This window comes from Plodia interpunctella, chromosome 14 (assembly GCF_027563975.2).
Source record: "Plodia interpunctella isolate USDA-ARS_2022_Savannah chromosome 14, ilPloInte3.2, whole genome shotgun sequence".
Lineage (NCBI taxonomy): Eukaryota > Metazoa > Arthropoda > Insecta > Lepidoptera > Pyralidae > Plodia > Plodia interpunctella.
Window position 1 is genome coordinate 3,391,353 of NC_071307.1, and position 25,725 is coordinate 3,417,077.

Genomic DNA, 25,725 nt, shown 5'->3' on the forward strand with positions numbered 1-25,725 from the left:
TAGTAGCCCCCCAGATTTATATCTGATTTGAACAATTTATTTATATAAATTATTCAACATTTCACAAAAATATAAAGAATTGATTCTGTGCAGAAATTCTGCTTTAAGTAATTTCATTTGACCGGTTTTATCCACGAGACTGTCAATTCTTAGTTTGTCTTATTTGTCAGAAAATATGATCTCCACTTGTAAACTGGCTGGGCGCGCCACCACCGCTCGGGAGATGGACGCTGCGTTGGCACTTCTCCAGCTGCACGACCAAGCCCCACACAGGGCTCAAGGTAGGTCCATTTTATTAATCTACCCTATAATATCAGGTAATTTTATACGATATGAATGTAATAGATAGCGTGATAATGCTGGTTAGGTGTGGTTTCTGCCCGAGAAAAGGATCACTTATATACTCGTACATATATGGTATGTCACAGCCAAATCTGTATTCGAATACTTTTCGTGTTTTCGTAGCATGTACTTTTTAATAGTATTTTTTTTAGAGAGACAGGGTTTTACACAGAAATGAGGTAGCAAGAATGCTCAAAATATCAAACATTTTTTTAGAATTGCCGCTAATTGAGAACGGTATGGACATGGATGACACAGCCACGGTAGCATTGTATTTGATACGAATGTTCGAGCCAGCCAACGTCGAAAGCACCGCTGCCGTGAGCCAGCCCGGTCCTGTCGCGAGTTCCGTAAGTAATTTTTAAATTTAATCAGAAAATATCTAAGATAACGTATATTTGTAATTATTAGGTATTCTGTTTTTCTCTATTAGGTAGATTCCTGAAATGAACTTTTTAATTAATTTAAATTATTTTATTTTTGCAGACACCGAAAGTTAAGAAGACAATTTTAAAAAACAGAAACGCGAACTCTGTGGCTAATGATAATCTGGTAAGATGTTATATGCTTGTTATATATTCTTATATATTATTTGGAAAGCTAAGACTCACAAGCTAAAACAGTATAACAATAAGAAACATTAAACCACTTATATCAAAAAATTAATATGATTCACAGAAGCAAGAATCCAAGTCGAATGATATTGTTTTGACAAATGCTTTTGTATATTTTAGGTACCAATAGGATTGGGACATGCCAAAGTCCCATCCCAATTACTGAACAGCATTCGTTGGACTCCAAAAACATATACGAGCGCCACACGAAAGCTATTGATGGCAGTGTTTCCACGAAGGTAAATGATAGAGTAATAATTACAGCTGTAATAAAAAATGAAAATAGGCTTTGTAAAGTTCTGAAAATAATTTGAACCGTTGTGCTTTAAATGCGTTTTTTTTTCATAGCGTGCTGGCAACCCATTCTTTGACGGGTAAGGCTTCTCCAGCCTTCCAGTACAAGCCAGCTAAGGAGAAACTAAATGCACAGCTTGTGGATGACATTGTGCATACCGTGGTGTCGAAATGTGGCGTTGCGGCAAATCTTGTGCGGTTAGTTTGTATTGTAGAAACGAAAAAATATATTTTTTATTGATCTTTATTTCTTATGGTTTTTATTTTACTTTGTTTTATATTTTTCCAGCACTAGCATCACAACAAAATGTGCAGATGAGAGCAAAATGCTTCGCTCTCGTCTAAAGAAGCAGACTAACAGTCGAAAAAATCTCGAGAATAGGGCACCGCGATCTACGTCAGAATCTAATTAAACTGGAGTCCACAACTGAAGAACGTCGTCGCGCCGCGGAAATGTGGTAAGAAACAGTAAAATAATTATTTAAGTATGTTAAGTGGAGATATTGAATAACGAATATTTTCATTGTCAATTATTATTATTCCCAAAACACTCAATAATAGTAGAACTAAAAAAATACTGCATTTGCATTTTTTTAGTATGGAGGTCCTAGGTTAAAAAGTTATTTATTCGGAACCGGCAAATGAATGTCCTATGAGAGAGAGACTGACACAACTCAAGTACCAAACATTAAAATATACAGCAATAGAGTCTAATTATTAAGAATGCTCTTAATCTTTTTTTTAGAACCGCGAAGTGATAAGTTAGATATGGAAATCGATGAAACAGCCACGATAGGATTATATTTGCTACGAATAATTGAGCTAGGCACCGCTACCGTGAGCCAACCCGTTAGAAACAAGACACTTCGATACGAAATTTGAAATTTAATCAGAACTAAAATAACGTATATTTGTAATTTTAGGTATTATATTAATCTCTATTAGATTCCTAAAATGAGTAATATTTTAATTAATTTATATTATTATATTTTTACAGAAACCGAAAGTCAGAAAGACAATGTTAAAAAGTAGAAACGTGAACATTATGGATAATGATAATCTGGTAAGATTATTATGCTTGTTATATGTTCTTTTATATTATTTGGAAAGCTAAGACTAACAAGCTAAACAGTATAACAATAAGAAACATTAAACCACTTATATCAGATGAATATGATTCATAAGTATTCAAGTCGAATAATATTGTTTTGACAAATACGATTGCATATTTTAGGTACCAATAGGATTGGGACATGCAAAGGTTCCATTTCGCTTCCTGAAGAGTATTCGTTGGACTTCAGAAAGACACAAGAAGCCACAAGAAAGCTGTTGATGACAGTGTTTTCATGAAGTTAAATAATAATACCTTTAAGTTTTGTTACAAGAAGAAACTAATAATGCCCAGTTCGTTGAAGACGTTGTGCACGCCGTGGTGTCGAAATGTGGCGTTGCGGCAAATCTTGCCCGGTAAGTTTATTATTTTTAAATATTTATATTTTATTAGGTATGAACAATAGGCATTTATTTGTTATATTTATACTTTTATTTTTACAGTACTATTTTCACAAACAAAACGTGCAGATGAGAGCAAAATGCATCGCACACGACAAAATAAAAAGATCAAACGAAAAATTCGCGAGAATAGAGGCCTCTTCCGACGACAGAAACTGACACAACTATAGTGTACCTTACATCCTGAAGAACCAAAATTCGCGTCGCGGAAATTTGGTGAGAAACAGTAGTAGACAGTAAAATATTTAAGTATTAATTTATGCATAGATATCAAATAACACAATTTTCATTGTTAATTATTATTGTGTGATAGGTATTCCGAAACACTTTGGAATAATGAAATTTAAAAAATGCTTACTACCTTTTTATTTTATTTATATTTAAATTATATAAGTCCTAGGTTAAAAGTGGCGGCAGTGAAGATCGGTTGAGGACTTGAGGTTGAGCCAGTAGGCAGATTTCCCACACGAGCTAATGCATTGGTAAGTAGCTAAATTTTCTTTAAATTTTGTACTATGTATATAGTAATAATTACAATACAAAACAAAAATTTTAATGTAATTAGACAAACCTAAATTTTGGAAAATACAAATCTAGTTGAGACAATCACTCATTCTATTCGTCAACCTAATAATGCCGGAGGCGTACCCGAGGCGTTGACTTATTCGATCGGAACCAATTGTATCTGAAGATGAATCTGATTCACAATAATCTAAGTCGAATAATATTGTTTTGACAAATGCGATTGTATATTCTAGGTACCAACGAGATGGGGATATGCCAAGGTCTCGGTTACTCAAGAGCATCCGTTGGACTAATGTTGGACACCAGAAACATACACTAGCGCCACAAGAAAGCTGATGGCAGTGTTTTCATAAAGGTAAATAATGGTACATTTAAGTTTGAAAAAGGTTCAGAGAAAAATATAAAAAAAGCAGTTTTTATTACAGCATTGTAGGTTTAGATAAAGTTCTAAAAATAATTTGAAGCGTTGTTGCAACATATTCATTGACGGGAAAGCCTGCTCCAGCGTTCCCGTCCAGGAGAGCTAAGAAGAAGCTAAATGCCCGGTTTGTTGAAGACATTGTGCTCACAGTGGTATCGAAATGTTGCGTTGCGGCAAATCGGTTAGTTTATTTTATGGAAACTATTACTCGTTTAAAAATTAAGTATTTATTTAATGGAGATATCATATAACAATTATTTTCATTGTCAATTATTATTTTGTAATATTCCGAAACAATTAACAATAATCGAATTCAAAAAAATCCTTATATTTGCATTTTTATTTATTTTCCATAGGTTAAAATGTTATTTATTTGGAACCGGCAAATGAAGACCTATGACTGTGAGAGATAGGTACTCTGGGTTTTACACTACTCAAGTACCAAACATGCTCAGTACGATTGGAAGTGGATGACACAGCCGCACGACATGACGTATATTTTTCCAATAGGTATTACCTATATTTTTCTGTATTGTATCCTAAAATGAATAACGTTTATTAATTTAAATTTATTATACTGTTACAGAAACCGGAAGTCAGAAAGTCAGTTTTAAAAAGCAGAAACTTAAACACTATCTATAATGATAATATGCTAAGATGTTATAGGTATGCTTGTTCTATTTTCGTTTATATTATTTGGAAAACTATAGACTAACAAGCTAAAACAATATGCAATAAGAATCATTAAACCACAGAAGATAAATCTGATTCACAATAATCTAAATCGAATAATATTGTTTTGACAAATGGGATTGTATATTTTGGTACCAATAGGATTGGGACATGCCAAATTTCCGTCTCTGTTACTGAAAAGCATTCGTTGGACTCTAGAAACATATCTATATATTATATATATATTAAGCTGAGATATCAAATAACGATTATTTTCAATGTGAATTATTATTTTGTAATATTCCGAAACACCAATAATCGTACTCAAAAAATACTTAGGAATTACATACCTACATACTTACTAAATTTGCATTTTATTTATTCTTTTGAGTCAGTCTTAGGACAATAAAAGTTAATAAAAGCTAAGGCATAAGAACATTACATAATGTTCTTATATCTGTGGGTCCTAGGTTAAAAAGTTAATAAAGTTATTGTCACAGGTTGGTTCCGCTGGCGGGAGTGAAGACCAGTGAGGACTTGAGGTTGAGGCAGCAGGCTGATTTCCCATACGAGCTAATTAATGCAATGTTAAGTACCTAGCTAAATATTCTTTAGATCTTGTACTAAGTATTTTTAATATCTGTATAGTAGTAATTATAATAAAAAACAAAAGTTCAAATGTAATTAGGCAGTAGGTCTGCCTAATTACATTTGAACTTTTGTTTATTTTTTTTTTAAATTGATTTTAAATTCCTAGATATAAATCTAGTTAAGGCTACCACTAATTCTGCAACAGAAGATGCTAATCAGAATGAAAAAGTATATTTTCTATATAGTTTAACTGAACTAGTATGACTCTTCTTCAGGTGTTCCAGATCTTAGATTTTTATACATCAACAGAAAATGCTCATCAGACTGACCAACTTTTGTTAAGGCGCTTTTGTCATATCTGTTATAGTGTAGCTGGTGGCTGTTGGAGTTCATCATCTATCCTCGATTTTTATACGTCATCAGAAAATGCTCATCAGACTGACCAACTTTTGTTAAGGCGCTTTTGTCATATCTGTTATAGTATAGTTGGTGGCTGTTGGAGTTCATCATCAGGTGTACGTCATCAGAAAATGCTCATCAGGGCGAACAATTTTTGTTAAGGTGACTTTTCTATATTTCCTACAGTTTAGTTGGTCTTTATAGGTACTGCTCGAGCTGTTCCAGTTTCCAAAACAAAATATACCCTATATGTTGACCAGGCTTTATAGCTTTACAACAAAAAAGTTTCATTCAAATCCGTCCAGTAGATCCAGAGATTAGCGTGTGCAAACAAACAGACACACTTTTTTTTAATTCTTATTCTATTACTGATTCTCTATCGATCTCAATTTTTTTATTTAAATATCTTCAATGTACAGAAATACTTTTTTTACTGTTTTATTATATGTATTGATGTATTTCATTTCGAGTGTTAACGATAGAATAATTACCTACTCCTTACTTCCTCAGACTATAAATACGATAATACTAATTCAATTCGAGCATTTTTAAATCGACCATTTTTTCTTGTTTTCAGATAAGATCGAGTTTATTGTGCATTCGTTTCGAAGCGAACAACCAGAAAGAAAACTGTCCTTGAAAAATTAACTTAGGGAAAAGTGCCTGTTATTAAAATCAAATGAATAAATGCTTTTTAATGTATTTTTTTAAATTCAATGCAATATATATATTAACCCTGTTTTCTATATATTTTCCTTTCATCAGCACTTGATCACAATCATAATATGTTTCAGTATACCTTTTAACCATGTACTTTATTGTGTAGGTACTTACATGTTATATTACTGATAAAAAATTATACATAAATTTATATTTAAAAAATGGCAAGCCCTTCTGGCATAATAGGGACCAACACTGTTTGAATGAGTTTCTTTCGGCATTTCTTCTCAGCAGTGGTCGTTCCGAAATGCTAGTAGTTTGTAGCTTTGGTAAACATCATTTAATTTAGAATATGACGTGAAAAAATGCCTGTGAAGGCCTAATTTCTGAATAAATGATTTGATTTTGATTTTGATTTTGATTATTTCACAAAAAAGTTGAAGCTTACTAAGCATGTTTTATCACTATCTATCACCTATGTCTAGTTGACAGAAAGAGAAAGCTTTAACTTTTTACCCCGTCATTCACGTGCCTCGACGTAACTAAAGCACCAATACACCTAGGTGCTTGAACTCCAACACTAGGGCGGCTGCCTCATCCGTTGCGTTGTGCCAGATATTACCAAAATTGGGTACTTATTCAAACTCAAATATCTTTATTGCAGTAACTGTAGTACAAGATAAGATGGCACATACAATACAATAGTTACAGTTTAACCAATGCCCAATGGCGGGACATAGTGTACCTACATTTTCACAATATCATGTCAACTTGTGTTATCTATGTTCACAAAATAAATGAATTTAAATTGAATATAAATAAATAAAATACTTCTTCATACAAGTAATAGAAGCCAAAATTATGATTTTTGACATTTTTGTCTGTCTGTCGTTCGCTTTTCACACAAAAACAACTCGACCGATTTACTTGATATTTGGTATAACATCTTAGATATACTTTAATCCGATAAAAGGTCAGGCTCGCGTAGGATAATTACAAAACGAACTACTGAATCGATTTACTCGAAATTTTGTATGAAGGTATCACACATACGGACTTACATCTTAGATACATTTTATCCCGGTAAATGTTCAGGTTCCTGTATGATAATTACAATACAAACTACTGTATCGATTTATTTGATTTCATACCGGACTTAGGTATCTTAGATACATTTCATCCTGGTAAGTTGTCAGGTTCCCATAATCAAAAAACAAACTACTGGATCGAATTTAATAAAATTGGGTACAAATTAACACTATCCCAGAAATCTATAAAAGTCCCAAAAATGATTTATTAAGATTATTAGGGTTTTAACCTTCGAATCGCACGCAAACGAAGTTGCGGGCTTATTTCTTACTTCCCTCGAGGACTGTTTTCCGCAGTTAGGCCTCTTGTCTGGGCCCTTTCTGCGTGCGGGGTCTGAGCCGCTGATCATTCCAGCCAGCCCAGCTCCTTCAGGAAGCGACGGTGTACGAAGTTGCGGGCACATCTAGTCGCACTGTAGGTAGGCCAAAATGACCACCAACATTGCTATTCAATTGCTATTCTTGGTATGTGCATATACCAAGAATAGCAATGTTTTAAACTTTTCTGTTGCTTAGTGCTGAAAAGTAACAAAGCAACTAAATAAAGAGAGAACTACTTACAAGTAATATAATTAACCTACATAACACCAGTTTCTTGCCCAGAAACATTTTTTTTAAATAATAGAAATTCACTACCTAACGATCAAAGAAATTGTGATTACAATTTCCTATTCGAACGCTTGAAAAATATTTGGGCCTATATAAATAGGGTTTATTTTTAGGCTTTCCTATTATTATATATTATATAATCAAAAACCTGATCAAGTAATAGTTGCACAAAAAAATATATTATTGTGAACATATTCTATCGGTTCGAGATGAAGAAAGGTACGTGTGCGTGTATTACCTGTACTATGGAGGGATTGCAAGAAACGGATTTTTTAAATCCGGATATTAATGTTTTCGTTGCACAAAAACCCGAATATGTTATTTAACTATGTGTGCGATCTTATTGAATAAAAAATCTTTGTAATAAAAGTTTAATCAACATTTATAGAACTTATAGGCAACAATTTTCAAATATAATTAGTCAAACTTAAAGCAGTAAGTCTTAAACTATATAGTCTTCATCTTAAAAGGAACATAGCCATAGATAAAAAATAATAACATAGCATTATTTTTTTATTTAAAATTCACAATTCACTAACAATTTACGATAAAATTGAATAGAACAAAAAACAAGGTAAAATATGTTGTTATCTAGTTACTTAATTATCACATGAATAATAAGTCAAATTATATATACTTAAAATGTGTATTTGTTTTTCAATACAGTTTTGAAATTCACATTTTACACAGTTTGCACATTTTACACAATTATTACATATAATTGAAATGAAATCACTTTTATAAGTCAAATTTGTAATGCAATATTTGCAATATGATAAGTGCAATAAAATTTTAAAGTATCGTCAAAATTTTTTTTGCGCATTAGTGTGATGGAGTAATGTTAAAACAATCGAAAACTATCAATAACTAATCAAGAATTGTTATCATCAAAAAAATCAAAGAATTGCCATAATCAAAGAATAATTATTGATAGCAATAATGATGATTGTTGTCTCCAACTTACAAGAAAAGAAAAAAAATCGAAAAAGCCGGATTCCGATACTGAGATCCGGATTATATAAAATTTCGAAAATACGGATTGTCTTCTTCGGATTTCGAGGTATCCGGACTGCAATCCCTAAAACTACAAAGGTAATATAATCTAGTACTCAATTCGTACTTTTGAAATGCACCCTATTGAATGTATGAGACATTGCCGAGAGGCCTTAATTTGTGTTACTTTTGACTAAATACAAATATAAATAAATACAAAACACACATAAACAGGTAGGTAGTAATATTTCCAGTAAATGTTCGAAATATATAATTACTACTTGGAACAAAAAAATATTATATAAAAAATTGCCCTAATAAGTTGTTCCTTTTATTTAATGTAAAGCTCGGAGATACTATTGTTTCTTTTCTATGAATGAGTTACCATTGTGTGAACCTATTTCCAATAAGCCGGCGGGATAAAGGAGATTATGATATTGCCCTGACCTTTTTACCTGATTTAACCACTTTCTGAAACAATAGGCCTCGTGTTATTTTCCTCTATTGGATCAGGATACAATAGAGAACGTCAACACGCCATAATAATTCAACATTTTATTTATGTACACAACAATCTTAATATAATAACTTCTTTTTTACATTAAACCGTAACTAAAAGAAAAAATAAAAAAACTTATTAAAAATTACAAACTATTCAACAAAAGGATAAGAATTAAAATCAGATAACTGTATATCTACATATATTCACAAAAATGCCAGTCCCTGTAGTACGTTAATACCTTCTAGAATATAAACTCATACATTTCCAAATTGAAACCAGTGCTTTTCCGAATTCTGTATTCGCTTGGTTTTCTGAATATCCCGAGTGAAGTTGTAGATGCTTTTCATATTATTTATTAATATTTTTTTACATCTCTCAAGTAAGTAGGTCCTTATTACCCCCAAATGAGGCTTGTAAGTGACCAATTAGCGCTCTAGGGTAATAATGTAGCTAGAAAACCCTAGGGCAGTAAGTAATTAAAAAAAAAACACTTCAATCTTTCAAAAAGTATATCTTACCATCATACTGGCATTGACATCATGCATTCAGCCCAATGACCAAAGAGATCGCTTCGCTATTCAGCCTTGTCTTCGTATAAATATAATAGTTATCAATTTTATATAGGTACCTATCGAACGGCGAAGCTCAATTTCGTTCTTGAAAAAAAAAAAGTTTTTTACTTGGTTCTTTTTAATGAAATAAGGCGGGAATAGAAAACTTTTACTTTAAACATTGTTTAGTTTTGTGTTTTTTTTATAATTACGTTTTTTTCTACTTACTTACTTGCAATCGAGATGTACCTGAAGCAGAGTAGTTAGCACGGGTGTAAGCCTCAATTGCACCCTCGAACTATATATATATATTTAAATATCTCGGTTGCAATGGATGCATTTTACAGCCCTTGGCTACTAATCTACTATTAGTTTAATACAGTGACAAAACATATTATGTGTTAATAGGGCGTATTACTACACATTTATCCCGCCAGAGTACAGCTCTGTATGTTAGGTATACACAAAAGCTTTGCCGTCTTTTGCTATGTCGATTAAAACGTTAATTTTAGAGAACTTTATTAATTAAAGGATTAATAAAGTACTCTAAAATTAACGTAAATGAAAGCATTATATAAGCATTCGTTTGTGAAAATATACAACAATGTAACAAATTCGGGTGCCGAAATATTGGGAAAAATCGTTTTCCATAAGATAAAAAACTTGAACACAGTTGACCAAATAATGCAGAACATAACCTAAAATAGTGTTATTATTTTCAGGACAGGAACTAACCGCCCTTCAGTTTTCTCATGGTCTACTGCACTCTTAAAAGTGTACTCAAAGGCGACAAAGAGCTCCTAAACATGAAGCTAAAAATCAAATATGTCGTCGTCATAGGTATATGAAGTTAAACCTATAGACGGTATTTTGTGTTTATATATTTTTGATTTGAAGAGTTTTTGGGTGGAAGTGGTTAATTGATTATGTTGAAGAAGTGGTGGTCGAAAATAATATACATATCCCAATCCCACAAATAGTGCAATGTGATATCAATAGTGTTCAAAGATTATAATATAGGTATTGTGGTTATTATCCTTCCTTTTTCCTTTAAACTCGCATCACGAATGCGTAGAAGGTATTTTTGGTTGTATATTTGCAACAATATTGAAAATTGGCGGTTTTTGCCTCCATTGGCAATGTTTGTGTAGGTACCTTAGTTGTACTAGGAGCGCCATCTGCGCTGAGCTTTGCGTATATGCTCTATTAACCTGGACGTTGGCAAAATCATCGTTATGGCGAACGATAATGTGGCATTAACAGAGAAAAAGATTTGTAATTGTAATGAATAAACTCAAAAACTATTGCGCAGATTTTGATGAAATTTGACAAAGAAATATACGAATCTTTTGAATTTTTTTACTACATTTTTTACACCCGAGCGAAACCGGAGCGGGCCGCTAGTTAGAAATACTTTGCAACATTGAACCATATAAAATATTAATAAAATATAAAATCGACTTAAGACACCGGGCCTCAGGTGCTTTTGTCTATTGTCATTTTATTTATTAAAATAATTGAAAGTGACTATATTGTATTGATACCGATTTTCTATACTTTCATTATGATATGGTAATTTTGAGTTTCATTACCTAACGATCACAAAAATTGTGATTGTAAGTGTTTCCTATTTGAACGCTTGAGCAATTATTATTTAATCAATGCTTTGGGCCTATATAAATATGGTTCATTTTTAGGCTTTCCTTTTTTATATAAAAACATATAAAATAATAAAATCAATGATCAAGTTATAGTTGCACAAAAAATATATTATTGTGAACATACTCGTATGTAGGTACATATTCTATACGTTCGAGATAAAGAAAGGTACGTGGCGTTATTACCTGTACCTACATTTTTTTAAATATTCTAAACAAAGAAAAAAACAGAAAACTAAGCTGAAAGTCAAAACTACAAAGGTAATAATCTAGTGCTCAGTCTGTAGTTTGGTTTTTTTTTTTTAAACTACACAACAATCTTAATAAATGACGATCGCAGTGGTCAAGTGCATGCCTCTGAATCAAGAGGTCCCGTGTTCGATCCCCAGTCGGGTCATGATGGATAATGATCTTTTTCTGATTGACCCGGGTCTTGGATGTTTATCTATATACGTATTGTATGTTATAAAATATAGTATCGTTGAGTTAGTACCCCGTAACACAAGTCTAGAACTTACTTTGGGGCTAGATTAATCTTTGTGATTTGTCCTAATATATTTATATGTTTTATTATTTATTTACATCCAATTGAATGTATGAGACATTACTGCCTTATATTGTGTTACTTTTGACTAAATACGAAACTAAATATATATACATGTTCCAAATATATAATAACTCATTGGTACTAAAAATTCTTATACGCCAAATTCCACAATAACTAAGTATATTGTTCTTTTTATTTCATGTAAAGCTCGGAGATACTATTGTTTCTTTTCTATGAATGAATTACCATTATGTGAACCTATTTCCAATAAGCCGGTGGGATAAAGGAGATTACGATATTGCCCTGAACTTTTTACCTGCTTTTACCACTTTCTGAAACAATAGGCCTCGTGGTATTTTCTTCTATTGTATCAGGACTGAATATAAAGTCGTGCATTTCAAATTTGAAATCAGTGCTTTTCCGAATTCCGTTGCGGGTAGTCGCGTGGTTTTCTGAATATCACGAATTAATTATTACTTGTGCGTGTGTTTAAGTGTTACTTAAATATTCTCTTATTTTTATCATTTTGGACTCGTTTTAATAATTTTTATTTTGAATTTACGTTTTTTTTTCTAAATCTATTTTTACTGTGTGTGGATTATAATTCCACACGATTCTACTGAAAGTGCCTGAACAGATCAATCTATATCTTACCGGTGAGTACTAAGTAACCTTATACCATTTATTTCAACTATAGCTCTTTCACCAATAATTTTAACGAAAAGCTAACTTTAACAGGTTATCCTTGTAATTTTAATGCTATCTTTTTTAGACAGATGTATGTGTATTATAAGGATAGGGTGATTTAGTGAACAGAAGGCCTAAGAAACATACAAACACGTAGCACGTTACTAACGTCCACATATCGTGTATGCATCGTATAAAAAAACAAACTACGTTAACGCAATGGCGTTTGGCGTGCTACGTGTGTATGTGTATGTTTCATAGTAGCCCCCCAGATTTATATCTGATTTGAAAAATTTATTTATATAAATTATTCAACATTTCACAAAAATATAAAGTATTGATTCTGTGCCGAAATTCAGCTTTAAGTAATTTCATTTGACCGGTTTTATCCACGGGACTGTTAATTCTTAGTTTATCTTATTTGTCAGAAAATATGATCTCCGCTTGTAAACTGGCTGGGCGCGCCACCACCGCTCGGGAGATGGACGCTGCGTTGGCACTTCTCCAGCTGCACGACCAAGCCCCACACAGGGCCCCACAAGGTAGGTCCATTTTATTAATCTACCCTATAATATCAGGTAATTTTATACGATATGAATGTAATAGATAGCGTGATAATGCTGGTTAGGTGTGGTTTCTGCCCGAGAAAAGGATCACTTATATACTCGTACATATATGGTATGTCGTACGAGAACTAGATGGTGAAGTCACGCAACTGGATGAAAATCAGAGCCAAATCTGTATTCAAATACTTTTCGTGTTTTCGTAGCATGTACTTTTTAATAGTATTTTTTTAGAGAGACAGGGTTTTACACAGAAATGAGGTAGCAAGAATGCTCAAAATATCAAACATTTTTTTAGAATTGCCGCTAATTGAGAACGGTATGGACATGGATGACACAGCCACGGTAGCATTGTATTTGATACGAATGTTCGAGCCAGCCAACGTCGAAAGCACCGCTGCCGTGAGCCAGCCCGGTCCTGTCGCGAGTTCCGTAAGTATTTTTTAAATTTAATCAGAAAATATCTAAGATACGTATATTTGTAATTATTAGGTATTCTGTTTTTCTCTATTAGGTAGATTCCTGAAATGAACTTTTTAATTAATTTAAATTATTTTATTTTTGCAGACACCGAAAGTTAAGAAGACAATTTTAAAAAACAGAAACGTGAACTGTGTGGCTAACGATAATCTGGTAAGATGTTATATGCTTGTTATATATTCTTATATATTATTTGGAAAGCTAAGACTGACAAGCTAACAGTATAACAATAAGAAACATTAAACCACTTATATCAAAAAATTAATATGATTCACAGAAGCAAGAATCCAAGTCGAATGATATTGTTTTGACAAATGCTTTTGTATATTTTAGGTACCAATAGGATTGGGACATGCCAAAGTCCCATCCCAATTACTGAACAGCATTCGTTGGACTCCAAAAACATATACGAGCGCCACACGAAAGCTATTGATGGCAGTGTTTCCACGAAGGTAAATGATAGAGTAATAATTACAGCTGTAATAAAAAATGCAAATAGGCTTTGTAAAGTTCTGAAAATAATTTTAACCGTTGTGCTTTAAATGCGTTTTTTTTTCATAGCGTGCTGGCAACCCATTTTTTGACGGGTAAGGCTTCTCCAGCCTTCCAGTACAAGCCAGCTAAGGAGAAACTAAATGCACAGCTTGTGGATGACATTGTGCATACCGTGGTGTCGAAATGTGGCGTTGCGGCAAATCTTGTGCGGTTAGTTTGTATTGTAGAAACGAAAAAATATATTTTTTATTGATCTTTATTTCTTATGGTTTTTATTTTACTTTGTTTTATATTTTTCCAGCACTAGCATCACAACAAAATGTGCAGATGAGAGCAAAATGCATCGCTCTCGTCTAAAGAAGCAGACTAACAGTCGAAAAAATCTCGAGAATAGGGCACCGCGATCTACGTCAGAATCTAATTAAACTGGAGTCCACAACTGAAGAACGTCGTCGCGCCGCGGAAATGTGGTAAGAAACAGTAAAATAATTATTTAAGTATGTTAAGTGGAGATATTGAATAACGAATATTTTCATTGTCAATTATTATTATTCCCAAAACGCTCAATAATAGTAGAACTAAAAAAATACTGCATTTGCATTTTTTTAGTATGGAGGTCCTAGGTTAAAAAGTTATTTATTCGGAACCAGCAAATGAATGTCCTATGAGAGAGAGACTGACACAACTCAAGTACCAAACATTAAACAGCAATAGAGCAATTATACAGCAATAGAGTCTAATTATTAAGAATGCTCTTAATCTTTTTTTTAGAACCGCGAAGTGATAAGTTAGATATGGAAATTGATGAAACAGCCACGATAGGATTATATTTGCTACGAATGATTGAGCTAGGCACCGCTACCGTGAGCCAACCCGTTAGAAACAAAACACTTCGATACGAAATTTGAAATTTAATCAGAACTAAAATAACGTATATTTGTAATTTTAGGTATTATATTTTTCTCTATTAGATTCCTAAAATGAGTAGAAAGACAATGTTAAAAAGTAGAAACGTGAACATTATGGATAATGATAATCTGGTAAGATTATTATATGCTTGTTATATGTTCTTTTATATTATTTGGAAAACTAAGACTAAGCTAAAACAGTGTAACAATAAGAAACATTAAACCACTTATATCAGATGAATATGATTCATAAGTATCCAAGTCGAATAATATTGTTTTGACAAATACGATTGTATATTTTAGGTACCAATAGGATTGGGACATGCAAAGGTTCCATTTCGCTTCCTGAAGAGTATTCGTTGGACTTCAGAAAGACACAAGAAGCCACAAGAAAGCTGTTGATGACAGTGTTTTCATGAAGTTAAATAATTACTATTATTTAACTTCATGAAAACACTTAAGTTTTGTTACAAGAAGAAACTAATAATGCCCAGTTCGTTGAAGACGTTGTGCACGCCGTGGTGTCGAAATGTGGCGTTGCGGCAAATCTTGCCCGGTAAGTTTATTATTTTTAAATATTTATATTTTATTAGGTTTTAACAATAGGCATTTATTTGTTATGTTTATACTTTTAAAAACGTGCAGATGAGAGCAAAATGCATCGCACACGACAAAATAAAAAGATCAAACGAAAAATTCGCGAGAATAGAGGCCTCTTCCGACGACAGAAACTGACAAAACTATATATCTGAAGATGAATCTGATTCACAATAATCTAAGTCGAATAATATTGTTTTGACAAATGCGATTGTATATTCTAGGTACCAACGAGATGGGGATATGCCAAGGTCTCAGTTACTCAAGAGCATCCGTTGGACTCGTGTTGGACACCAGAAACATACACTAGCGCCACAAGAAAGCTGATGGCAGTGTTTTCATAAAGGTAAATAATGGTACATTTAAGTTTGAAAAAGGTTCAGAGAAAAATATAAAAAAAAGCAGTTTTTATTACAGCATTGTAGGTTTAGATAAAGTTCTAAAAATAATTTGAAGCGTTGTTGCAACATATTCATTGACGGGAAAGCCTGCTCCAGCGTTCCCGTCCAGGAGAGCTAAGAAGAAGCTAAATGCCCGGTTTGTTGAAGACATTGTGCTCACAGTGGTATCGAAATGTTGCGTTGCGGCAAATCGGTTAGTTTATTTTATGGAAACTATTACTCGTTTAAAAATTAAGTATTTATTTAATGGAGATATCATATAACAATTATTTTCATTGTGAATTATTATTTTGTAATATTCCGAAACAATTAACAATAATCGAATTTAAAAAAATCCTTACTACATTTGCATTTTATTTATTTTCCATAGGTTAAAATGTTATTTATTTGGAACCGGCAAATGAAGACCTGTGACTGTGAGAGATAGGTACTCTGGGTTTTACACTACTCAAGTACCAAACATGCTCAGTACGATATGGAAGTGGATGACACAGCCGCACGACATGACGTATATTTTTCCACTAGGTATTGCCTATATTTTTCTGTATTGTATCCTAAAATGAATAACATTTATTAATTTAAATTTATTATACTGTTACAGAAACCGTAAGTCAGAAAGTCAGTTTTAAAAAGCAGAAACTTAAACACTATCTATAATGATAATATGCTAAGATGTTATAGGTATGCTTGTTCTATTTTCGTTTATATTATTTGGAAAACTATAGACTAACAAGCTAAAACAATATACAATAAGAATCATTAAACCACAGAAGATAAATCTGATTCATAATAATCTAAATCGAATAATATTGTTTTGACAAATGGGATTGTATATTTAGGTACCAATAGGATTGGGACATGCCAAATTTCCGTCTCTGTTACTGAAAAGCATTCGTTGGACTCTAGAAACATATCTATATATTATATATATATTAAGCTGAGATATCAAATAACGATTATTTTCAATGTGAATTATTATTTTGTAATATTCCGAAACACCAATAATCGTACTCAAAAAATACTTAGGAATTACATACCTACATACTTACTAAATTTGCATTTTATTTATTCTTTTGAGTCTGTCTTAGGACAATAAAAGTTAATAAAAGCTAAGGCATAAGAACATTACATAATGTTCTTATATATGTGGGTCCTAGGTTAAAAAGTTAATAAAGTTATTGTCACAGGTTGGTTCCGCTGGCGGGAGTGAAGACCAGTGAGGACTTGAGGTTGAGGCAGCAGGCTGATTTCCCATACGAGCTAATTAATGCATTGTTAAGTACCTAGTACTAACTTTTGTTAAGGCGCTTTTGTCATATCTGTTATAGTGTAGCTGGTGGCTGTTGGAGTTCATCATCAGGTGTTCCATATCCTCGATTTTTATACGTCATCAGAAAATGCTCATCAGAATGACCAACTTTTGTTAAGGCGCTTTTGTCATATCTGTTATAGTGTAGCTGGTGGCTGTTGGAGTTCATCATCAGGTGTTCCATATCCTCGATTTTTATACGTCATCAGAAAATGCTCATCAGAATGACCAACTTTTGTTAAGGCGCTTTTGTCATATCTGTTATAGTGTAGCTGGTGGCTGTTGGAGTTCATCATCAGGTGTTCCATATCCTCGATTTTTATACGTCATCAGAAAATGCTCATCAGACTGACCAACTTTTGTTAAGGCGCTTTTGTCATATCTGTTATAGTGTAGCTGGTGGCTGTTGGAGTTCATCATCAGGTGTTCCATATCCTCGATTTTTATACGTCATCAGAAAATGCTCATCAGACTGACCAACTTTTGTTAAGGCGCTTTTGTCATATCTGTTATAGTGTAGCTGGTGGCTGTTGGAGTTCATCATCAGGTGTTCCATATCCTCGATTTTTATACGTCATCAGAAAATGCTCATCAGGGCGAACAATTTTTGTTAAGGTGACTTTTCTATATTTCCTACAGTTTAGTTGGTCTTTATAGGTACTGCTCGAGCTGTTCCAGTTTCCAAAACAAATTATATCCTATATGTTGACCAGGCTTTATAGCTTTACAACAAAAAAGTTTCATTCAAATCCGTCCAGTAGATCCAGAGATTAGCGTGTGCAAACAAACAGACACACTTTTTTTTAATTCTTATTCTATTACTGATTCTCTATCGATCTCAATTTTTTTATTTAAATATCTTCAATGTACAGAAACACTTTTTTTTACTGTTTTATTATATGTATTGATGTATTTCATTTCGAGTGTTAACGATAGAATAATTACCTACTCCTTACTTCCTCAGACTATAAATACGATAATACTAATTCAATTCGAGCATTTTTAAATCGACCATTTTTTCTTGTTTTCAGATAAGATCGAGTTTATTGTGCGTTCGTTTCGAAGCGAACAACCAGAAAGAAAACTGTCCTTGAAAAATTCATTTAGGGAAAAGTGCCTGTTATTAAAATCAAATGAATAAATGCTTTTTAATGTATTTTTTTAAATTCAATGCAATGTATATATTAACCCTGTTTTCTATATATTTTCCTTTCATCAGCACTTGATCACAATCATAATATGTTTCAGTATACCTTTTGACCATGTACTTTATTGTGTAGGTACTTACATGTTATATTACTGATAAAAAATTATACATAAATTTATATTTAAAAAATGGTAAGCCCTTCTGGCATAATAGGGACCAACACTGTTTGAATGAGTTTCTTTCGGCATTTCTTCTCAGCAGTGGTCGTTCCGAAATGCTAGTAGTTTGTAGCTTTGGTAAACATCATTTAATTTAGAATATGACGTGAAAAAGTGCCTGTGAAGGCCTAATTTCTGAATAAATGATTTGATTTTGATTTTGACTTTGATTATTTCACAAAAAAGTTGAAGCTTACTAAGCATGTTTTATCACTATCTACCTGTGTCTAGTTGACAGAAAGAGAAAGCTTTAACTTTTTACCCCGTCATTCACGTGCCTCGACGTAACTAAAGCACCAATACACCTAGGTGCTTGAACTCCAACGCTAGGGCGGCTGCCTCATCCGTTGCGTTGTGCCAGAAATTACCAAAATTGGGTACTTATTCAAACTCAAATATCTTTATTGCAGTAACTGTAGTACAAGATAAGATGGCACATACAATACAATAGTTACAGTTTAACCAATGCCCAATGGCGGGACATAGTGTACCTACATTTTCACAATATCATGTCAACTTGTGTTATCTGTGTTCACAAAATAAATGAATTTAAATTGAATATAAATAAATAAAATACTTCTTCATACACGTAATAGAACCCAAAATATGATTTTTGACATTTTTGTCTGTCTGTCGTTCGCTTTTCACACAAAAACTACTCGACCGATTTATTTGATATTTGGTATGAAGGAACCTTACAAATCGGGATAACATCTTAGATACACTTTAACCCGGTAAAAGGTCAGGTTCCCGTAGGATAATTACAAAACGAACTACTGAATCGATTTACTTGAAATTTTGTATGAAGGTATCACACATACGGACTTACATCTTAGATACATTTTATCCCGGTAAATGTTCAGGTTCCTGTAAGATAATTACAATACAAACTACTGTATCGATTTATTTGATTTCATACCGGACTTAGGTATCTTAGATACATTTCATCCTGGTAAGTTGTCAGGTTCCCATAATCAAAAAACAAACTACTGGATCGACTTTAATAAAATTGGGTACAAATTAACACTATCCCAGAAATCTATAAAAGTCCCAAAAAGATTTAGTAAGTTTTTTAGGGTTTTAACCTTCGAATCGCACGCAAACGAAGTTGCGGGCTTATTTCTTACTTCCCTCGAGGACTGTTTTCCGCAGTTAGGCCTCTTGTCTGGGCCCTTTCTGCGTGCGGGGTCTGAGCCGCTGATCATTCCAGCCAGCCCAGCTCCTTCAGGAAGCGACGGTGTACGAAGTTGCGGGCACATCTAGTCGCACTGTAGGTAGGCCAAAATGACCACCAACATTGCTATTCAATTGCTATTCTTGGTATGTGCATATACCAAGAATAGCAATGTTTTAAACTTTTCTGTTGCTTAGTGCTGAAAAGTAACAAAGCAACTAAATAAAGAGAGAACTACTTACAAGTAATATAATTAACCTACATAACACCAGTTTCTTGCCCAGAAACATTTTTTTTTTTTAATGAAATTCACTACCTAACGATCAAAGAAATTGTGATTACAATTTCCTATTCGAACGCTTGAAAACTATTTGGGCCTATATAAATAGGGTTTATTTTTAGGCTTTCCTATTATTATATAAAAAAATATATATTATATAATCAAAAACCTGATCAAGTAATAGTTGCACAAAAAAATATATTATTGTGAACATATTCTATCGGTTCGAGATGAAGAGAAGTTCGTGTGCGTGTATTACCTGTACTATGGAGGGATTGCAAGAAACGGATTTTTTAAATCCGGATATTAATGTTTTCGTTGCACAAAAACTCGAATATGTTATTTAACTATGTGTGCGATCTTATTGAATAAAAAATCTTTGTAATAAAAGTTTAATCAACATTCATAGAACTTATAGGCAACAATTTTCAAATATAATTAGTCAAACTTAAAGCAGTAAGTCTTAAACTATATAGTCTTCATCTTAAAAGGAACATAGCCATAGATAAAAAAAAAATAACATAGCATTATTTTTTTATTTAAAATTCACAATTCACTAACAATTTACGATAAAATTGAATAGAACAAAAAACAAGGTAAAATATGTTGTTATCTAGTTACTTAATTATCACATGAATAATAATTCAAATTATATATACTTAAAATGTGTATTTGTTTTTCAATACAGTTTTGAAATTCACATTTTACACAGTTTGCACATTTTACACAATTATTACATATAATTGAAATGAAATCACTTTTATAAGTCAAATTTGTAATGCAATATTTGCAATATGATAAGTGCAATAAAATTTTAAAGTATCGTCAAAATTTTTTTTGCGCATTAGTGTGATGGAGTAATGTTAAAACAATCGAAAACTATCAATAACTAATCAAGAATTGTTATCTTCAAAAAAATCAAAGAATTGCCATAATCAAAGAATAATTATTGATAGCAATAATGATGATTGTTGTCTCCAACTTACAAGAAAAGAAAAAAATCGAAAAAGCCGGACTCCGATACTGAGATCCGGATTATATAAAATTTCGAAAATACGGATTGTTCAGTCTTCTTCGGATTTCGAGGTATCCGGACTGCAATCCCTAAAACTACAAAGGTAATATAATCTAGTACTCAATTCGTACTTTTGAAATGCACCCTATTGAATGTATGAGACATTGCCGAGAGGCCTTAATTTGTGTTACTTTTGACTAAATACAAATATAAATAAATACGAAACACACATAAACAGGTAGTTAGTAATATTTCCAGTAAATGTTCGAAATATATAATTACTACTTGGAACAAAAAAATATTATATAAAAAATTGCCCTAATAAGTTGTAAATTTCTTTTCTATGAATGAGTTACCATTGTGTGAACCTATTTCCAATAAGCCGGCGGGATAAAGGAGATTATGATATTGCCCTGACCTTTTTACCTGATTTAACCACTTTCTGAAACAATAGGCCTCGTGTTATTTTCCTCTATTGGATCAGGATACAATAGAGAACGTCAACACGCCATAATAATTCAACATTTTATTTATGTACACAACAATCTTAATATAATAACTTCTTTTTTACATTAAACCGTAACTAAAAGAAAAAATAAAAAAAACTTATTAAAAATTACAAACTATTCAACAAAAGGATAAGAATTAAAATCAGATAACTGTATATCTACATATATTCACAAAAATGCCAGTCCCTGTAGTACGTTAATACCTTTTAGAATATAAACTCATACATTTCCAAATTGAAACCAGTGCTTTTCCGAATTCTGTATTCGCTTGGTTTTCTGAATATCCCGAGTGAAGTTGTAGATGCTTTTCATATTATTTATTAATATTTTTTTACATCTCTCAAGTAGGTCCTTATTACCCCCAAATGAGGCTTGTAACTGACCAATTAGCGCTCTAGGGTAATAATGTAGCTAGAAAACCCTAGGGCAGTAAGTAATAATAATAATAATAACTTCAATCTTTCAAAAAGTATATCTTACCATCATACTGGCATTGACATCATGCATTCAGCCCAATGACCAAAGAGATCGCTTCGCTATTCAGCCTTGTCTTCGTATAAATATAATAGTTATCAATTTTATATAGGTATCGAACGGCTCAATTTCGTTCTTGAAAAAAAAAAAAGGTTTTTACTTGGTTCTTTTTAATGAAATAAGGCGGGAATAGAAAACTTTTACTTTAAATATTGTTTGTTTTTGTGATTTTTTTATAATTACGTGTTTTTCTACTTACTTACTTGCAATCGAGATGTACCTGAAGCAGAGTAGTTAGCACGGGTGTAAGCCTCAATCGCATCCTCGAACTATATATATATATTTGAATATGTCGGTTGCAATGGATGCCTTTTACAGCCCTTGGCTACTAATCTACTATTAGCTTAATACAGTGACAAAACATATTATGTGTTAATAGGGCGTATTACTACACATTTATCCCGCCAGAGTACAGCTCTGTATGTTAGGTATACACAAAAGCTTTGCCGCCTTTTGCTATGTCGATTAAAACGTTAATTTTAGAGTACTTTATTAATCCTTTAAGTAAATGAAAACATTATATAAGCATTCGTTTGTGAAAATATACAACAATGTAACAAATTCGGGTGCCGAAATATTGGGAAAAATCGTTTTCCATAAGATAAAAAACTTCAAAAACTATGGGATACGCCTAACGCTGTAAAATGTTCGAGACAAAAAAAGCTCGGAACACTTCACACTTCACAAGACTTACCTATTAAAATATGGACTTCATACAGGTAAGATCTGCAGTCAAAATCAAGTTTATATCAGTTTATAACCACAGTTGACCAAATAATGCAGAACATAACCTAAAATAGTGTTATTATTTTCAGGACAGGAGCTAACCGCCCTCCAGTTTTCTCATGGTCTAAAACTGCAGTCTTAAAAGTGTACTCAAAGGCGACAAAGAGCTCCTAAACATGAAGCTAAAAATCAAATATGTGTCGTCGTTATAGGTATATGAAGTTAAACCTATAGACGGTATTTTGTGTTTATATATTTTTGATTTGAAGAGTTTTTGGGTGGAAGTGGTTAATTGATTATGTTGAAGAAGTGGTGGTCGAAAATAATATACATATATCCCAATCCCACAAATAGTGCAATGTGATATCAATAGTGTTCAAAGATTATAATATAGGTATTGTGTTTATTATCCTTCCTTTTTCCTTTAACTCGCATCACGAATGCGTAGAAGGTATTTTATTGTTGCAAATATACACATATATGCAACAATATTGAAAATTGGCGGTTTTTGCCTCCATTGGCAATGTTTGTGTAGGTACCTTAGTTGTACTAGGAGCGCCATCTGCGCTGAGCTTTGCGTATATGCCCTATTAACCTGGACGTTGGCAAAATCATCGTTATGGCGAACGATAACGTGGCATTAACAAAGAAAAAGATTTGTAATTGTAATGAATAAACTTAAAAACTATTGCGCAGATTTTGATGAAATTTGACAAAGAAATATACAAATCTTTTGAATTTTTTACTACACTTTTTACACCCGAGCGAAACCGGTGCGGGCCGTTAGAAATACTTTAAAACATTATGGTTCAATGTTTTAAAGTATTTCTAAAATTTAAAATTAAAAAAATTTTAATAAAATATAAAATCGACTTAAGACACCGGGCCTCAGGTGCTTTTGTCTATTGTCATTTTATTTATTAAAATAATTGAAAGTTTATTATATAAAATAATTAAGTTGGGGCTAGATTAATATTGTATTGATACCGATTTTCTATACTTTCATTATGATATGGTAATTTTGAGTTTCATTACCTAACGATCACAAAAATTGTGATTGTAAGTGTTTCCTATTTGAACGCTTGAGCAATTATCACTTAATCAATGCTTTGGGCCTATATAAATATGGTTTACTTTTAGGCTTTCCTTTTTTATATAAAAATATATAAAATAATAAAATCAATGATCAAGTTATAGTTGCACAAAAAATATATTATTGTGAACATACTCGTATGTAGGTACATATTCTATACCTAAACCTACAAAGGTAATAATCTAGTGCTCAGTCTGTAGTTTGTTTTTTTTTAAACTACACAACAATCTTAATAAATGAGGACCGCAGTGGTCAAGTGCATGCCTCTGAATCAAGAGGTCCCGTGTTCGATCCCCAGTCGGGTCATGATGGATAATGATCTTTTTCTGATTGACCCGGGTATTGGACGTTTATCTATATATGTATTGTATGTTATAAAATATAGTATCGTTGAGTTAGTACCCCGTAACACAAGTCTAGAACTTACTTTGGGGCTAGATTAATCTTTGTGATTTGTCCTAATATATTTATTTATTTTATTACTTATCTGTACCCATTGAATATATGAGACATTACTGCCTTATTTTGTGTCACTTTTGGCTAAATACGAAACTAAATATATATACATGTTCCAAACATATAATAACAACTTGGTACAAAAAATTGCCCTAATAAGTATATTGTTCCTTTTATTTCATGCTCGGAGATAATATTGTTTCTTTTCTATGAATGAATTACCATTATGTGAACCTATTTCCAATAAGCCGGTGGCATAAAGGAGATTATGATATTGCCCTGAACTTTTTACCTGATTTTACCACTTTCTGAAACAATAGGCCTCGTGGTATTTTCTTCTATTGTATCAGGACAGAATATAAAGTCGTGCATTTCAAATTTGAAATCAGTGCTTTTCCGAATTCCGTTGCGGGTAGTCGCTTGGTTTTCTGAATATCACGAATCAATTATTACTTGTGCGTGTGTTTAAGTGTTACTTAAATATTCTCTTATTTTTATCATTTTGGACTCGTTTTAATAATTTTTATTTTGAATTTACGTTTTTTTTTCTAAATCTATTTGTGCTGTGTGTGAATTATAATTCCACACATTTCGACTAAAAGTGCTTGAAGAGATCAATCTATATCTTACCGGTGAGTACTAAGTAACCTATAAATTATTCAACATTTCACAAAAATATAAAGAATTGATTCTGTGCAGAAATTCTGCTTTAAGTAATTTCATTTGACCGGTTTTATCCACGAGACTGTCAATTCTTAGTTTGTCTTATTTGTCAGAAAATATGATCTCCACTTGTAAACTGGCTGGGCGCGCCACCACCGCTCGGGAGATGGACGCTGCGTTGGCACTTCTCCAGCTGCACGACCAAGCCCCACACAGGGCTCAAGGTAGGTCCATTTTATTAATCTACCCTATAATATCAGGTAATTTTATACGATATGAATGTAATAGATAGCGTGATAATGCTGGTTAGGTGTGGTTTCTGCCCGAGAAAAGGATCACTTATATACTCGTACATATATGGTATGTCACAGCCAAATCTGTATTCGAATACTTTTCGTGTTTTCGTAGCATGTACTTTTTAATAGTATTTTTTTTAGAGAGACAGGGTTTTACACAGAAATGAGGTAGCAAGAATGCTCAAAATATCAAACA

At 32.5% G+C, this 25,725-nt stretch overlaps 2 protein-coding genes and 1 long non-coding RNA gene across 25 annotated transcripts in view; all 3 read left to right on the forward strand.

Moving 5' to 3' along the window:
- Positions 1–18,915, forward strand: LOC128675541 (protein insensitive-like). Of its 11 annotated transcripts, none has more exons than XM_064436379.1 (16): positions 1–281; positions 559–692; positions 829–894; positions 1,077–1,195; positions 1,305–1,448; positions 1,540–1,708; positions 2,248–2,313; positions 2,485–2,717; positions 2,805–2,978; positions 3,157–3,244; positions 15,933–16,054; positions 16,126–16,302; positions 16,480–16,790; positions 17,297–17,383; positions 17,438–18,033; positions 18,450–18,915. In XM_064436379.1, exons 1-6 carry the CDS (start codon positions 176–178, stop codon positions 1,661–1,663), a joined length of 693 nt encoding a protein of 230 aa, XP_064292449.1. In that variant the 5' UTR covers positions 1–175; the 3' UTR covers positions 1,664–1,708; positions 2,248–2,313; positions 2,485–2,717; positions 2,805–2,978; positions 3,157–3,244; positions 15,933–16,054; positions 16,126–16,302; positions 16,480–16,790; positions 17,297–17,383; positions 17,438–18,033; positions 18,450–18,915. The 11 variants fall into 11 exon arrangements, with proteins under 11 accessions (XP_064292449.1, XP_064292446.1, XP_064292445.1 ...); XM_064436376.1 differs by having other exon boundaries at positions 16,480–16,634; positions 16,711–16,790; positions 17,297–18,033; XM_064436375.1 differs by having other exon boundaries at positions 17,297–18,033.
- Positions 12,392–25,725, forward strand: part of LOC128675540 (protein insensitive-like) — a 19,172-nt gene continuing 5,838 nt past the window's right edge. For 12 of the 13 annotated variants that reach the window (XM_064436364.1, XM_064436365.1, XM_064436369.1 and 9 more), the window contains exons 1-2: positions 25,052–25,202; positions 25,347–25,457. In XM_064436364.1, the coding sequence (XP_064292434.1) occupies positions 25,352–25,457 (106 nt within the window). In that variant the 5' untranslated portion in view covers positions 25,052–25,202; positions 25,347–25,351. Of the gene's footprint in view, positions 12,635–25,051; positions 25,203–25,346; positions 25,458–25,725 lie in introns of those variants that run through there. The other variant, XM_064436368.1, reaches the window with a different exon arrangement.
- On the forward strand, positions 14,293–14,673 carry LOC128675545 (uncharacterized). The gene is made up of 2 exons (XR_008405295.1): positions 14,293–14,413; positions 14,505–14,673. It is a non-coding gene; the product is annotated as an uncharacterized LOC128675545 (long non-coding RNA).

Excerpts from the sequence above, each read along its gene's own strand:
- LOC128675541 (XM_064436375.1), top strand. The coding sequence starts at position 176 with ATGATCTCCACTTGTAAACTGGCTGGGCGCGCCACCACCGCTCGGGAG. Across the intron at positions 282-558 it reads AGCCCCACACAGGGCTCAAG|AATTGCCGCTAATTGAGAAC; the intron begins GTAGGTCCATTT and ends ACATTTTTTTAG. Across the intron at positions 1,196-1,304 it reads ATGGCAGTGTTTCCACGAAG|CGTGCTGGCAACCCATTCTT; the intron begins GTAAATGATAGA and ends TTTTTTTCATAG.